General features: G+C 50.6%; 2 protein-coding genes across 6 annotated transcripts; one reads left to right on the forward strand and one right to left on the reverse strand.

The window, feature by feature from the left end:
- The first annotated feature begins 3,546 nt into the window (after positions 1 to 3,546).
- On the forward strand, positions 3,547 to 13,632 carry ENTPD4 (ectonucleoside triphosphate diphosphohydrolase 4). 5 transcript variants are annotated; one of them, XM_062015791.1, is made up of 13 exons: positions 3,547 to 3,608; positions 4,663 to 4,785; positions 5,006 to 5,203; positions 5,958 to 6,163; positions 6,670 to 6,820; positions 6,910 to 7,013; positions 7,620 to 7,679; positions 7,895 to 8,049; positions 9,503 to 9,669; positions 10,249 to 10,573; positions 11,303 to 11,388; positions 11,605 to 11,766; positions 12,567 to 13,632. In XM_062015791.1, exons 2-13 carry the CDS (start codon positions 4,778 to 4,780, stop codon positions 12,793 to 12,795), a joined length of 1,851 nt encoding a protein of 616 aa, XP_061871775.1. In that variant the 5' UTR covers positions 3,547 to 3,608; positions 4,663 to 4,777; the 3' UTR covers positions 12,796 to 13,632. The 5 variants fall into 5 exon arrangements, with proteins under 5 accessions (XP_061871775.1, XP_061871773.1, XP_061871774.1 ...); XM_062015789.1 differs by having other exon boundaries at positions 3,560 to 3,608; positions 4,343 to 4,785; XM_062015790.1 differs by having other exon boundaries at positions 3,565 to 3,608; positions 4,364 to 4,785.
- Positions 3,553 to 4,044, reverse strand: LOC133628030 (basic proline-rich protein-like). Its single transcript, XM_062015753.1, has one exon. The coding sequence runs from the start codon at positions 4,042 to 4,044 to the stop codon at positions 3,553 to 3,555; it is 492 nt and encodes a 163-aa protein (XP_061871737.1).
- Positions 13,633 to 15,415: the final 1,783 nt, after the last annotated feature.

A 15,415-nucleotide genomic window follows, 5' to 3' on the forward strand; every position in this document is an offset into this window, starting at 1 on the left:
ACCTCCAGTGCCTGGGCACACTTATGCAACCTCAGATGGTGCAGGAGGTGTGGAGAGGAGGAATTTGGCCTGTGGGTTTGATTTCAGCCCTCACATAATCTGACCTAATTTACCATTACCTAGCCCAATGGATTAATGGAGCAGGGAGAGGCAATACCCAATGGGTATAATTGAGTCTACCTTTTGTTTTACTTCCTGGACAAGATTTTGTTTTCATTGACTTGCCTTTCTGGTTTGAAGTCCTGGGGAAACAATGAGAAAGGTGCAGCACACGCTGGTGATGGTGTTGAGACCAACTGGTAGCACTGGGAAAAGGAGGCTGAAAGGATCCCATGGGGGTTTTTTCTGGGTTTGAGCATGGCTTTTCTGGTTTTCTACCTAGTTTCTTAACCAAACTGGATCCAGAAACCATGGTTTGTCATTTAGAGATGATCCTGCTCTTATACCAACTGCTTTGGTCATATTGTCTCTTTGTGATGGGCTCCACCACCTCTTCTGGGCAGGTGATTAAAAGACAATGGGCCAAAAAAGGATGAGGTGAGGGCTCTGCAAATAGGATCCTGGCTGTTGAGCAGCCCCAGCCTGCTGCTGCAGTGCAAGCAAGTGAAAAACTCAGCTTTATTCATCCCAGAAGCAGCATAGCCAGCACATCTGGGGAGGCTGGGCTGCAGGGATGCCCCTCCAGCTTTGAAATGAGAAGCATTTTAACCAATAAACACAAACATACAAGGAGAAAAGTCCAGCTGGCAGAGGCAGCTCAGCCCTGCCTCCTCCTCCACGTCCCCCTTCACACACCCACCAGCCAAAAAAATAGAAGGGGATGTTCCACCTTGATCAGCAAGAACAGCAGCCCCAGCTGCTCCCATATCTGCCCACCCTGGTGCACCCTGGGGGCTGATATTTGAGAGGGTGGGGTGGGGTGGGCAACGTGTTGCCCTAAGATAGGGGCCAAGCACCTTGCACACACCTCACTCAGGCTGGCAGGGTGCATTTGCAAGTGTCTCAGAGGCTGTTTCTCCTTTGGTGATGCCCAAATGCCCTGCTCACAGTGCTGCCCCAAGTCTTCATCAAGCTGCTTTATCCAGGCAGTAACTCAGAGTGGGCCAGGTGATTTTAGCATTCTCCAAAGGAAGATTTGGTGTTTGGAGCTCTCCTTGGATCTCTCTAGATCTCCAATCTGGGGTTTGCTTCACCAGCAAGAGCAACAAGCAGTGGGGAAGGTGTTCCCCTCACAGCTGATGGTGTGAACAGTGGCATGAAACACATTCACTGATCCTTTCTCCATTGCTGCAACATCCCCCCTCATGCATCTGGAAATAATTAGCATGCCCCAAACCAACTTGCACATTCCTCCAGGCCTCCCTTTAGTGCAGATGGAGACTGAAGAGTCCAGCAATGATGATTTCATCAGCAGCCCTCCATTTCTGCAGGTTTCTCAGTGTTTCTAACTCCTGGCCAAAGCTTCCCATTGCCACAGAAACCACACTCAGCCCCCAGCAAACCACCCCCCAGCAGTTTTTCTTTGTTTCTATGGTTTGATGGCAACACTGGCTATTTTCCTTTCCTTTTTTTTCCCCTCTCTCCACAAAGCCTTTGCTGTTGCTGACATGCTTCTGCTTGTGCCTTGCTCTCTGTAGATGACGGCAGCATCGGGACCTGGCTGCCCTGCAGCCATCTTCTCCCTGAGTCATGAGTTGCAGCAACTACTTTTGGGTTGAATTAAGCTTAGAAAATGACCAAGGAGCTGCCCAGAGCAGGTGGGTTTTAACTGTGTGGCTGGTGAGAGCCAGCACGATGGCCAGAATGGGTCCCACCATCATTCTGTGCTCCTCACCCCATTAAGAACAGGCTCAGCACCTTCCCTGGGCTTAACCCCATTGGCACCAGCTCCAGCAACTGCCCCAGGGCTCTGCATTTCTCCTGCAAAGCAAGAGCAGATCTAAGAGCTTCTTCTAAGAGCTTGGCATAATTTGCCATCTCCAAGCACCTGCTTTGGGGCTGCATCCAGCCATGCTGGGGATGGGTTGTACACCCAGCCCATCTTTCCCTGCAAGTTCAACATTGTCTGCTCTGCCTTGGTCCAAACTAACAGGTCCCAGATAGGACCTGAAATGCTTAAATCCTAAAGAAGAGGAGGAAATGTGTCAGAGAATGAATCTATGTGAGAATCTGCTGCCTTCAGTCTCTCCCTCCAGGCAGAGAAGTCCTGCAGAGGACCCTGCTCAGGGCAACACAGCTCCTCCATCACATCTGCTGTTCCTAAGGGGCCAGACAGACAATCCCAGCTTTGCTGCTTCACCCTGGGCCACGTTGGATTTCTCTGTTCCCACTTCTGACTCTCCATGTGGTGTTTTGAGCTGGGATATCCAAAACACAGCATTGCATCTGAGTCACTGCAGGGCTGTGGGGTGGGCAGACAGACAGACAAACAGCAGGCACGCAGTGTGCATTCAGGAAATGACAGCAGCCATCAGGCTGGTTGCTCAGTTTTGTCCCAATTCCCTCCTGCTGGGCTTCAAGGGATGAGGAGAGAGTCTGTAACACAGCAGTTTGTAAGGACAGGAGGAATGAGAAGAGGTGAAGGAGGTAAAGCAGCCCACAGCTCCAGCTCCTGCCCTCCTGCAAGCACTCAGGGACCACAGGGGAGCAATGTTTGACCTTGCCAAATGAAAAAGCAGCATGGAGAGCTTTATGCAACACCTTCCAAACCTGTGCCTGGACACGCACTAATTGCTGAGCATGTGGTTGGACTTGATTTCATTGTGGCCACTGGACGAGGCCAAAGTTCAGTCCTGGACTCTGGAAGACCCAGCAAAGCCCCCTAGCCTTTCCACGAGCTTACACCCGTTATTAATACATTCTGGTTGCCAGGATAAGCCTTTTCTCTCCACGTCTCCAACGCCAGGCATCGCGGAGCCGTGTGCGCACACGCTGTGCTGCCGCTCAGTGGCAACACGCAGGAGGGTTCCTTGCGTGGCTGGCAGATTTTCAGCCGCTTCGAGGCAAGGAGAGGCTTTGGGATGGTTGTGCTTTCTTCACCCGGAGTCATTCATTCATTACTTACACCATCAAGCATTTACACGCTCATTACCTGCGCGGGAGCACCGGTGTTTACACAGCGCGTGCATCCCAGGTCCCGCTTGTTGATTTACGGTTACAGAGGTCCCGTTGAGGCGGTTATGCACTGGGTGCACCTCTGTCTTTATGCTGAAGCCCCCCATGTGTAGGGCTTGCACGGGCTTGCAGCTTTCACACGCCCCCAGCCCCTGCGCTGCGCACTGAGTGAACGCGAACCCATCGGCGCCGCTTGGCCACGCCCCCTCTGCGCCTTGGCCACGCCCCCTGCGCCTCGCTAAGCTGGCTATAGGCCACGCCCCTACGCTCTCAAGCCACGCCTCTCTGCATTGTTATTGGTCCATCCGCCAGGATCACACGCATAAAGCCACGCCCCCCGCACCCTGGCCACGCCCACCTCTCCGCCCCTCGGGGGACTCCCTGCCCCGCCCACTTCCGCCAGCCCCGCCTTGCCTCGTGCGTGCGTGCGCGCTCGCGTCACATCCGGCGGCGCGTCCCGGAAGCGGCGGGGTTGCTAAGCGGCGGCCCGGACAGTGAGTCGCGGCGCCGGGCGGGCGGGAGGGACCGTGGCGCTGGGCCCCGCGGGGCGAGCCGCGGCTCGGGGGACGCCCTGAGGGCGCCGGGGACGGGCCTCGGCCGCGGGGCATGCGGCCGCGTTGCTGTGGGGCGGGACGGGGGTGTGAGAGGGGCGGGCCGCGCGGCCTGGCCGCTGCGGGGGCCCTGAGGGGCGTCCCACAGCTCGTTGTGCTCCGGCCCCGGCTCGTTGTCCTCAAGCCCCGGCCGGTTGTCCTCAAGCCCCCGGCCGCTGCAGGCTTGTGGGCGCCGCTGGGAGCGGGAGCCGGGTGGCTGCGGTTTGGTGCCCGTGCAGGAACTTCGTGGCAGCTCGGACAGGATGGGGCGAGTGTGGGAGGGCCAAAAGGCCGGGGGCGGGGGGAGGAAGGATGGCGGCCTTGTGCTGTGCTGGAACATCGGCGTCTGGGAGGGCTTTTAAGTGTCACGTTGTAGCTGGAGGTTGTAGGGTTTGGGGCCCGGCTTTGAGGTGGTGATAAAGACAGCGAGTCTGTAAAAACCTTGTGTAGCTGCTGTCTGTGCCCTGCTGACTTTGGTCTCTCAGCTGAGCAGCACAGGGCTGTGCTGCAGGCAGCTAAAGCAGGTTGCTGAGCTCTGTATCTAGTCAGGCTTGGGATGCCTCTGAGGATGGAGGTGCCAGCAACCTGTGCCACCGTCCCACCACTTGCACAGTTGGGGGGTTTTTTTTTACATTCAGGTGGAATCTCCTATGTTTCAGTTTGTGCCATCACTGAGAAAAGAGTCTGCTTCCTCCTCCTCTGCAGTCTCCACTCAGCCACTTGTATTCATGAGAGCTGTCTCCATGTAAAACATGCCTAGCTTTCTCAGCTTCTCATCCTATGAGAGATGCTTCAGCACCTTCACCATCCCTGTGGGCCTACACTGGACCTCCCATATGTATTTCTTGGCCTGAGGAGCCCCACATTGGACCCACACTCCCTCACCAGTGCTGAGGAGAGGGGAAGGATCACCTTCTTCAACCTTCTGCCGAGAAGATCATCCATGTTTTCTTTTTAGTCCAGGAAGAGAAGAGCAATGGCTTTGAGGATGGGCCCTGAGCAGTGTCAGGCTGAGGTGACTGGCTGACATTGCAACACCAGCTGCTCTTTCTCTCTGCTGCTCATATCTCAAAATGGGAAGGTAAGCATCCTAAAGGAGCTGTCAAATCAAATTGTGGTGTCTCTGGTGTGAAGGGTGGGGAACCTAATCATGAATTTACAGCTAATGATGAATTCAGAGTGGGGGGAGCAGTGTCTTGGCTACACTCAAACCGGAGCGTGAGCAAGTGGAAGGTTTCCTGAAGAAGCTCTTTGTCCTTAGCTTGTTTCCTTTAAAGCACATGATCTTCTTGCAATTTTAGGCTCAGCATCTCCTGCTTGCTTCCTGCTTCTTGGCACTTCAGCATCTCCCCAGTGGGATGCCCACGGATCCTCAACACCACGCTGCGCCAGATTGTCGTCATCGGCCTTGTTGCCGCTGCTGTCTCGGTGCTTTACTACTCCCTGCTGGTCATTCGCCACAAGTACAGCCGTGCCTCCAGGGATAAAAGGTTCCACAGGTGAGAGCTGGAAAGGTTCTTGTGGGGAGGAAGGAAATGCCCTTTTGGGATGAAAGAGAAAGCACTGAGAGGAAGTTTCTGTAAAACAAATGGAGGGATGGGGGAAATACGAGTGAGTCACCCCAGGCTGCCATTGGCTTCTTGGCCACGAGGGCACGTTGCTGGCTCATGGTCAGTTTCTTATCAACCAGCACTCCTAGGTCTCTCTCTGCAGAGCTGCTCTCCAGCAGTTCAACCCCCAGCCTGTGCTGGTGCATGGGGTTGTTCCTCCTCAGCTGCAGGACTCTGCACTTGTCCTTGTTGAACCTCAGAAGGTTCCTCTCTGCCCAACTCTCCAGCTGGCCGAGATCCCACTGAACAGCAGCACAGCCTCTGGGGAATCAGCCCCTGCTCCCAGTTTGGTGTCATCAGCCAACTTGCTGAGGGTCCCTCTGTCCCCTCATCTGGCTTGCTTTTAATTTCTCAGTATTTCCTCTTTCTGAGCTTATGTTTAAAGCACCTGCAGCAGCACAGCCAAACTCCAGGCAGAAGGATGTTGCAGAGTGAGTTATGCTGGGAATATTCTTTGAACTCCTTTTGGTCCCAGGAGTTTGATCCTTAGGGGTGCCACTTCCCTTCTTTCTTCAGCAGGAGGACACTGGGAAAAACTGTGTGATCCTTACAATGGAAACTGTTGTCTTGGCTTTGTTGATGTTGAGAAAAGCTTCCATCTGGAGCTTAATTGCCACCTGGTAATGATTCAGTTTCCTTTTAGGTACCTTGCCCGAGTAACTGACACAGAAGCTACAGATACCAACAACCCCAACCTCAACTATGGCATTGTTGTGGACTGTGGCAGCAGTGGCTCCAGGATCTTTGTGTATTGTTGGCCCAGGCACAATGGGAATCCACATGATCTGTTGGACATCAAACAGATGAGGGACAAAAACAGAAAGCCAGTGGTGATGAAAATTAAACCAGGTACTGGACACAAGTGAATTGCAGATGGGGTTTATTTTCCTCTCTAGATAATTGCCTCATCCTGACTTGGCTTTTTCCAACCCCTGTGTTTCAAGTGTGTGTAAAGAACACTTGTGAGTTGTCAGTTGTGGCACTTCTCCAGGTTTCCTTGGGTTTGGTTTGCAGAGAGCTTTGTTCAGCCTGAAAGCTTGAAACATGACACTCCCAGGCAGGAGGGAGAAGTTTCTCTGTGGACTCAGACAGTTGCTGGTTCAGTTGTCAGTTCACTTGTTGATTTAGTGAAGAAATAATTGGCCTTGTATAAAGCTGTTTGAACTAGTCAGGCAATATATCTCCTACAGCTTGGGAGGGTTATTAAGTGTTTGCTTCACTCTTGTTTCTGTGGTGGATTCCCTGGGTTTGCCTTTGGGTTGTTCATTTCTCCTCTTGTTCGTTTCTCCTCTGCCTCTGTTATCAAGGTTTTCCAGCTTGAGTTGCTTCACCTTGTTATTTCTCTGTTCCACCAGGCATTTCAGAGTTTGCCAGCTCTCCTGAAAAGGTCAGTGATTATATTTCTCCCCTGCTGAGCTTTGCTGCAGAACATGTGCCACGTGCGAAACACAAAGAGACTCCTCTTTACATTCTGTGTACCGCAGGAATGAGGATTCTGCCCGAGAGGTTATTGACTCTCTCTTCTTTTCAGCATTTAGAGTAGTGATCCTGGTGTGGCTTGACTCTTTTTAACCACTCCCCATGTCCTCTTGCAGCCAGCAGAAGGCCATACTTGAAGATCTCCTCACTGATATTCCCGTGCACTTTGACTTTCTCTTTTCGGACTCGCACGCCGAGGTGATTTCAGGGAAACAGGAAGGTGGGTTAACCTTGGCAAAAATGCCTTTAGGAAGGGTTTGTCACTTGCACTGCACAACTTGGATCATTCTGTCATTGCTTTTTTGACCCTCTGGTTTGGTTGAGGCACCTTGTTCCTCAGGAGCAACATATGGGGTGTGGAGATGATCATCTGCTATGACCTTCTCGCTTGTCTGACTGTTTCCTGATGAGCACTGAACATAACTTCTCTGTGCTTGGCAGGATTTTTAGTCCACTCCCTCTGGCTTTGTGGAGAGAGGGGTAAGGATAAGACACAACATTGTTGTGGAGAGAGGGGTAAGGATAAGACACAACATTGTTGTTGAGAGGTGCTTTGGCACTCTAGAGGAGTGATGGTTGATGGGATCAGCTCGCTAGAGGCTTAAAATCACTTCAGAAGCTTCATGTGCTTACTTTAACTGAGACTTAAACATCAGGCTGCCTTTAATACATTCATTTAGGATCTTTATGCTGGCCTTGACTTGGGAGAGAAGGACTGGAAGGACTTGTCAGGAGTGGATTTACTGCAATAGGAGCAGTGACTGATTGTGTTTTTAAGGTACTAAATAGTCCTGAAATGTCCAAATGTGTTTCCTTATGCTTGTAGGAGTGTATGCATGGATTGGCATCAACTTTGTTCTTGGAAGATTTGAACATACAGATGATGGTAAGTGTCTTCATTGTGCTTCAGGTACATTCCAGTGCTCCCACTGCTGATGGCATGGCCTTAGCCAGAGGTGTGGGTGAGCAGCCTGTGTGCGGGTGCTGACCTCGGCTTCGTTTGCTTGTGAAATCTCAACGATCTGCATTGCTACAAAGAAAAGAAGCTAAGTGCTGCTGCTTTAGGCTCACCCTAGCTGTATTTCTCACTGTTTGATGCAGAGGATGAGGCCATTGTGGAGGTGCATGTCCCAGGCAGTGAAAACAAAGAGGCCATCTTTCGTAAGAGGACAGTGGGTATTCTCGACATGGGCGGCGTGTCGACTCAGATAGCCTATGAAGTCCCTAAAACTGTAAGCTTTGCCTCTTCACAGCAGGTTATTATCTGTGCAACTTCCTCCTTTTCCTTTCCATTTATTTTAACACATGTTTGTTGTTTTGTTTCCTTTTGTTTTGAGTCCTATTCTTCATTACATCCCATCCCAAAACCCAAGGCGAGAGGAGATGGCAGACACGAGGCCTTCAGCAGCTAAGCAGCTCCTTTGTGTTTTGTTCATTCAGAAAGTTGGTTTCCATTGATCCCATTTGCCACTCATTTTGAAGTTGAAGTGGGCCTGCATCCTTTGTGTGTGTGCATGTGTGCATGTACAGTTTGTGTTGACTCCAGAAGGCTGTCTCTCTAAGGTTTGGATACTACAAGTTGTGGTGATTCTTACTTAACAATCTCAATGAGATACAACTTCCCCTTCAGGTTGGGTTGGTAGAAGCTGCATTGAGAGGACAGAGCAGGAGCAGTGTGGTTTGTTTCAGTATCTCCTGCATCCTCAGCACAGTTCATCTGTTGCAAGAAGCAGGTTTCTTCTATGCAGCTTTGAAATGGAACAGAAGTTGCTCTGACTTCAGCCCACTGGGTTTCTGAAGTGGGGTATAACCTTCGTGGAGAATTGATCTAAAGTAAGACAAAAGCCTTTTGTTTTGACTCAAGGCACTGTTAGTGATGTGTGTCTTTGCTAATCTTCCTGGGAAATGATGCTTCTTCATTATGACAGGTGTTGATAAGGACACAGCCTGTCAGACAGATGTTGGAACAAGTAGTTTGAGCTGTTCAACAAAAGTTTGGGTGTGTAGATGCCCAACAGAATGCCCCAGTCAGATATGAACTGGAAACAGGAAGAGTTGCAGGCAAGATGTGACTGTTGGATGGCTCTTCCTGGACATAAGCCAATATAAAACAGATATTCTGGTCCTGGAACCTGTCCAGGTTCCCAGACAGGGACTGCCAGAAGAGTCAAACAATATGACACAGTGCTGGTGCTGTTCTTCATTTACATCAGCTGGAAGCCATGCAGTGTTACATTGCTGAGCACATCCTACATCAAGTGCTTTTGCTACACATCTCTTAAATACCTGCAAAGCTCCTGCAAGTGGCTGATGCAAAAGCTGAGGGACTGGCAGGTCCTGGAAAGCATAAGAACTCCAGGTTGGAAAATGAAGAGCAGCTCAGACCATCAACCTACCGAGCCCAGCGATCAGGAGTGTTGGGACTCAGTCAAAAGTGGGAGCACTGAGATTTGGAACCACAGCACATGCATTTTATTTTTAGTGTCCACAGTAGCAGTTCCTGGCCTGTACAGTCCCTTGAGTGTCAGCAGTGATAGTGCAGCTCTGTGCTTTGCTCTCCCTGAGAAGGAGAAGATAACGTGGAGCTGTGAAAAGCAACGAGTCAGGAGTGACATTTAAACATCAAGGGCACCCACTTGTCCAAAGAGCTCATCTTTACTTTCTGCTTCATACTGTTTATACCTAATCTTAGTGCTTGTGCTCTTACAGGAGGAAGTAGCCAAAAACTTACTTGCTGAGTTCAACTTGGGCTGTGATGCTCATCAGACCGAGCACGTGTACAGAGTCTACGTTGCGACCTTCCTGGGCTTTGGAGGAAACGCAGCACGACAGAGATATGAAGAGAGTCTGTTCAGCAGCACAGCTCTTAAAAACAGGTACCTGCCTGCACTTGCTTGGGGATATGAGCCCTGGGCATCACGAGGCTCAGCCATTCCTTAACTCCTGACCTTAGGGCCACCAAGATAATGAGTGGAGCATCTCCCTTGTGATGAAAGGCTGAGGGAGCTGGGGCTCTGTAGCTTGGAGGAGGCTGAGGGGTGAGCTCATTCATGTTTGCAGTATGTAAAGGGTGGGTGTGAGGAGGATGGAGCCAGGCTGTGCTCAGTGATGGCCAGTGGTAGCTCAAGGGGCAACAGGGACAAGCTGGAGCAGAAGAGGTTCCAAAGAAGCACAAGGAGGAATTTCTTCAGGGGGAGGGAGCACTGGCAGGGGCTGCCCAGATGGGCTGTGGAGCCTCCTTCTCTGGAGACATTCCAACCCAGCTGGATGAGTTCCTGTGTGCCCTGCTCTAGCTGATCCTGCTCTCAGGGGGGTTGCACTGGATGAGCTTTCCAGGTCCCTTCCACCCCTTGAGATTCCGTGACCACATGGTGCCTTCAAACGAGGGGCTCTTGTTGTGACACTGTCATGTCCCTGCTGGGCAGCTGTTAACTGTGCTTGCTCTTTTCATACAGACTGCTGGGCAAACAGACTGGCATGACCTCTGCTTCACCCCACCTAGACCCTTGCCTGCCCCTGGATGCTCAGGATGAGATCCAGCAGAACGGGCAGACGATGTATCTGCGGGGAACGGGAGACTTCAGCCTGTGCCGGGAACTCCTTCAGCCCTTCATGAACAAGACAAACGAGACCCAGACATCTCTGAATGGTGTCTATCAGCCCTCTGTGCACTTTCAGAACAGTGAATTTTATGGCTTCTCAGAGTTTTACTACTGCACTGAGGACGTGTTACGCATGGGAGGGGATTACAACGCCGCTAGGTTCGCTAAAGCTGCAAAGGTAAAGTGTTCTGGACAAACCTGTGCTGCCAAACAACTGCTCTCTAAAAGGGATCTGTTACAAAGCACCAGGTGATCTTTGGAGGTCCCTCCCAACCCTTGAGATTCTGTAATCCTCTGTGACTTGCAACAAAACTCTTCCTTTAAAGCTCCCAAATCCTTTTCCCCTGCAATGAACCGTCACAGGGGCATCTCTTTCCCTGGCTGGGTTTTCTTTTAGAACACTTGTTTTAAAGGCAGCACAACTGTTGATGATGGAGACATCCATGCTGCTGCCAGCCCTTGCTTCTGCTCAGGAGTGTCTGAACTAGAAAAACAATTCCTTTCCCTCTTGCTTTATGCATTTTGTACCAGGTTCCCAGCTCTTGCTCCTAACAGGGATCAACCTGTCGGATGTGCTTTAAAGGGAGGCTGCAATATAAAGCAGAGCAATATTGAGCTGCTTTATCCCTGCCCTAAAAAGTAGTGGTCTGGTTTTCAAACTCCAGGAACATGAGCAAAGACTTTAAATGCTTCTGATTATTAATTTCCCCACTAATGGATCAACATGTTACACACAAGACCACGAGATCTGTGACGTGGTTAATGAGCAGTGGGAGGGAAGCTGTTGCTTTGGAGTTTTCCAGCTTTTGGTATTGACAGAGCACCTTCTCTAGTGGCATTTTTATCTCCTGAAGGCAGAAGCAATGTTGAAATCTTTCTCCTTGTCTTTGTTTTTGTTTCCCCAAAGGATTATTGTGCCACTAAGTGGTCTGTCCTGCGGGAACGTTTTGACCGTGGTCTTTATGCCTCACACGCTGATCTCCACAGGTTGAAGTAAGTGATTGTGTTTGTACAGCCAAGTCATTCAGGCAGAGCTGAAGGTCCTGGCCAAATGATCCACTTAATGGAGTCATTGAAAGTGTGAATATAACCTTCAATATTGCATCAGCCATAATAAACCCAGAACCGATAATTACTTGTCTAATTGTGCTCCCCAGGCTTCTGGGACTCTCTGGCTGCTGGCCTGACCTTGTGCCACTCTTCCTACAGGTACCAGTGTTTTAAGTCTGCCTGGATGTATGAAGTATTTCACAGTGGCTTCTCTTTTCCTGTGAGTTACAGCAATTTGAAAACAGCTCTGCAGGTCTATGACAAAGAGGTGCAGTGGACCCTGGGAGCCATTCTGTACCGAACACGGTTCTTACCTTTAAGGTACCAATTGTTATCTCAGGTGTCTGGAAAGAGCCTTTGGGTGGAAGTTGTGGGAGTTTGGTGAAGGGAAGAAGTTATGGGGGACAGCAAAGCAGCTGACAAATAGATAAGGGAAGGCAAGGTGTTGTTTCTAGTGCATTATATATAACCTCAGGATGCATTTCATGTAGCTCAAGTGATGCTTTATAAAGACTCTTCTACATACAGGCTGGCTGAATGGGCTGAGGGCAATGGGATGAGGATGCCCAAGGGCAAGTGCAAGGTCCTGCCTGCCCTTGTGCCACACCAACACTCCAGGCTGGGGCTGGGGGGCTGGAAAGCTGCTGGAGGGAAAGGATCTGGGGGGGTTGGTGGGCAAGAAAGCCAGTGGCAGCCTGGCTGGGATCAGCAGTGGGGTGGCAGCAGGCTCAGGGCAGGGATTGTGCCCCTGGGAGGCTGCAGCTCCAGGGCTGTGTTCAGTATTGGGCTCAAGTTGCCCCAGGGGAGGCTGAGGTTGGAGCTGAGGCAGAACTGTTTCCCTGAGAGGGGTGTCAGCCCCTGTGCCAGGCTGCCCAGGGAGCTGGGGGAGTGCCCAGCCCTGGAGGGATCCCAAAGCCGTGGGGCTGAGGTGCTGAGGCTGTGGGTCAGTGCTGGGCTGGGCAGGGTGAAGGCAGAGCTGGGACTGCAGCAGCTTTAAGAGTTTTTCCAACCCAAGTGATCCTGTGATGGTGTAACACAGGCTCTGCTGCCCGTGCCCAGAGGGTTTGGAGGCACAGCTGGATTTGCAGCTCAGCATCTGTTACCTCTCTGATTCTTTTCAGAGACATCCAGCAAGAAAACTTCCATGGCAGTCACTCCCACTGGAGGAGCTTCTCCTTTGTTTACAATCACTACCTGTTCTCTGCCTGCTTTCTGGTGGTGCTGCTCTCCATCCTGCTGTACCTGCTGAGGCTCAGGCGCATCCACAGGCGGATGCTCCGCAACAGCTCGTCTCCTTCCCTATGGATTGAGGAAGGCCTCTCCCCACAGAAGATCCCAGGACCCTTATGAGATGATGTGATGGAGAGATTTGATTGGACTTGCTACACAAAAAGCCATTTTTGCCTCAGGGTTCCTCCTTTTTTCTTTTTGATCCCTTTAAATCACTGAAGGAACAGATTGCCCAGAGGTGTCACAGGGCACTGTGGGGTCACCTTGATTGAGTCTCATTAGACAAAACCCAATTGTCTTCAGACAATTCTCTGCCAAAAATGACTTTGTGTGTGTGTGTGTTTTGTTTTAATGTTGCACTTTTGTGTGTGATGGGCCAAGCAAAAGCTTGTTTGTTGTCAGGAAATGAGCAGCAGCAGCTGCTGCTGGGGACAGAGTGAGTGTGGATCCTCATCCTGTGGCTGAGGCTGGGGGATGCTGTTACCTGGGGGATGAAGGAGGAATGGGCTTGATTTTTCTTTTCCAGATTCCAGGGTTTGCTGTCACTTTTGGCTTCTCAGTCTGAGGCTCCTCAAAGAAAAGGGAAGTGCAGGGTTCTTCTGGAATAAGTGCTGTGATGGAGAAGAAAAATCGATTGCACCCACTGCTGTGCTTCCACCAACCTGCTGCAGTCCCCTGTGCTCACTTGTGACACTTTCCCCTCTTGTCTTGGCAGTGGCAAAAGTCACTCCTTTTGAATCCTTTTACTTTCTGTTTCCTAATCAATCACAGGAATCTCCCTGGAGCTCCAGGGAAGGGGAAGAGAACTGGAACATGCCTAGGCTCTTGTTTCTGCTGGAGTAGCCCTGCACAGTGTCTTTTGTTCTCCAGCCCTATGATCTGTTAATTTATCTCTTATTTAAAACTGTCAGTTTTACTTGAAAATAAATGTGTCCATGATTAAAAGTGGGATTTCTATGCCTTGGTGGTGTGTGGGTGTGTTATTGCACAGGATCTGCTCTGCCCTGCTGAGGCCTCAGCTGGAGTCCTGTGTCCAGTTCTGGGTTCCTCAGCTCCAGAGGGACAGGGAACTGCTGGAGAGAGGCCAGGGCAGGGACACCAAGATGATCAGGGGACTGGAGCATCTTCCTTCTGAGGAAAGGCTGCAGGACCTGGGGCTGTTCAGTCTGGAGAAGAGGAGACTGAGGGAAGAGCTCATTAACACAAATATCTCACTGGTGGGTGTCATCCCTTTTTTCTGTAGTAGCCAGCACCAGGACAAGGGGTGATGGGATGAAGCTGGAACACAAACAGTTCCACTTAAATATAAGCCAAAACTGTTTCAGTGAGGGAGCCCTGGCCCAGGCTGCCCAGGGAGAGTGTGGAGGCTCCTTCCTTGGAGAGCTTCAAGACCCTCTGAACCTGTTCCTACATGACCTGATCTAGGTGACCCTGCTTCTGCAGGGGGTTGCACTGGGTGATCTCTAAAGGTCCCTCCCACCCCCACCATTCTCTGATCACTCCTCACTGCTTGTATCCAACTTGGCAGAACCTTCTCTTTCTAGTAGGTGTGAGTGTGCTGGAAAACTGGCTGCTGCTTTCAGTGGTGGAGAACTAGGCACATTCAGACCCTTTTTGTCATACCTAAGGTGCAGTTCATTCCCCTGAAAGTCTTTGGTACTTGGAGTTGTGTCATTGTCTCCTTTCAATATGCTTCATTTTGCTTTTTTTGTGGAGGAAATTTAAGCCTGATCTGTCCTGCAGCTAAATTGGAGGGCTAAACTTGCTCCTTCCAGCCTGTGTCTGGGAGAGGGCTGGGTTGCAGCCTCAGGAATTAACTGGAGCCTTTTTCTAAAAGGCTTTTTGCTGGTTTGTACCTGTCAAATCTAAGCACTTCACCAGCTGAGAGTCTGGTTTGCATTTGGCTATTGAGCACCACCTGAGTGCATAGATAACACACCTCTCACTTGTGCTGCTACAGCCTTGTTGCACTTCTGGCTGATAACTCTTATCAGCAATCTGACAGTGGCCAATCCTTACACAGCCTGTAGTTCCTGTTTGGGAGATGCCTAAAACCAGAATCCAGAGCCTTTAATTGCAAGCTTAGATAAAGCACAGCCCCCTTTGGACAAGAGCTGATGGCAGTGGTGGAGAGGAAGGATCCCTGTGTGAGCTGCTGAAGCCCAGGCAGCTGCCAAGCATCTATTAACAGAAAAGATAGTGTCTCAAATGCAGCACAATAAACCCAACCCCTCAACAAGCCAAACCCCCCCAAAATGCCCATTAAAAACTCAGGGAAGTCATAAACACACTCAAAAGTTGATGGAAGAATGCTTCAGATGGAGAAGCACTTTCTTTACATCAAAGTTGATCAGAACACAAAGAGAAATCATCTTAACGTGGAACTGTCTTTCCTTAACAGATCAGAAGCTCCTGTTTGAGCCATGGAAAAAGAAACCCAACTGTCCTGGCTTCAAGTAAGTTGGTAGAAACGTTTCTGAATGGAAAAACAAAAAGGGGGGAGGGGGGAAACCCCAAAGTGCTTCAGAGTGAGGTGGGGGGTGAAGAGCACCACCCTCAGTCCTGTAAGGACTTCAAGAGATCTCCCTAGATGCTGAGTGCTTCCCTCCCAGGGCATGAGAAGGGCTCAGGTGAAGTGAGGGGGAAAGAAAAAGAAGCCTTGAAGCCTTTCTGTCCCACCCCTTGACAAGTCTGCTGCAAAGAGATTACACAGAACAACAACAGCAGGGGAAACATGATT

Source organism: Colius striatus, chromosome 27 (assembly GCF_028858725.1).
Source record: "Colius striatus isolate bColStr4 chromosome 27, bColStr4.1.hap1, whole genome shotgun sequence".
Classification (NCBI taxonomy): domain Eukaryota; kingdom Metazoa; phylum Chordata; class Aves; order Coliiformes; family Coliidae; genus Colius; species Colius striatus.

What these genes read in the sequence shown, in the direction of transcription:
- LOC133628030 (XM_062015753.1), bottom strand. Translation starts at nt 4,044, where the DNA reads ATGTTCCAGCACAGCACAAGGCCGCCATCCTTCCTCCCCCCGCCCCCG.
- ENTPD4 (XM_062015791.1), top strand. An exon ending in GATTTCAGGGAAACAGGAAG is followed by an intron (nt 7,014 to 7,619) that starts GTGGGTTAACCT and finishes TTATGCTTGTAG; the next exon opens with GAGTGTATGCATGGATTGGC. An exon ending in ACACGGTTCTTACCTTTAAG is followed by an intron (nt 11,767 to 12,566) that starts GTACCAATTGTT and finishes GATTCTTTTCAG; the next exon opens with AGACATCCAGCAAGAAAACT.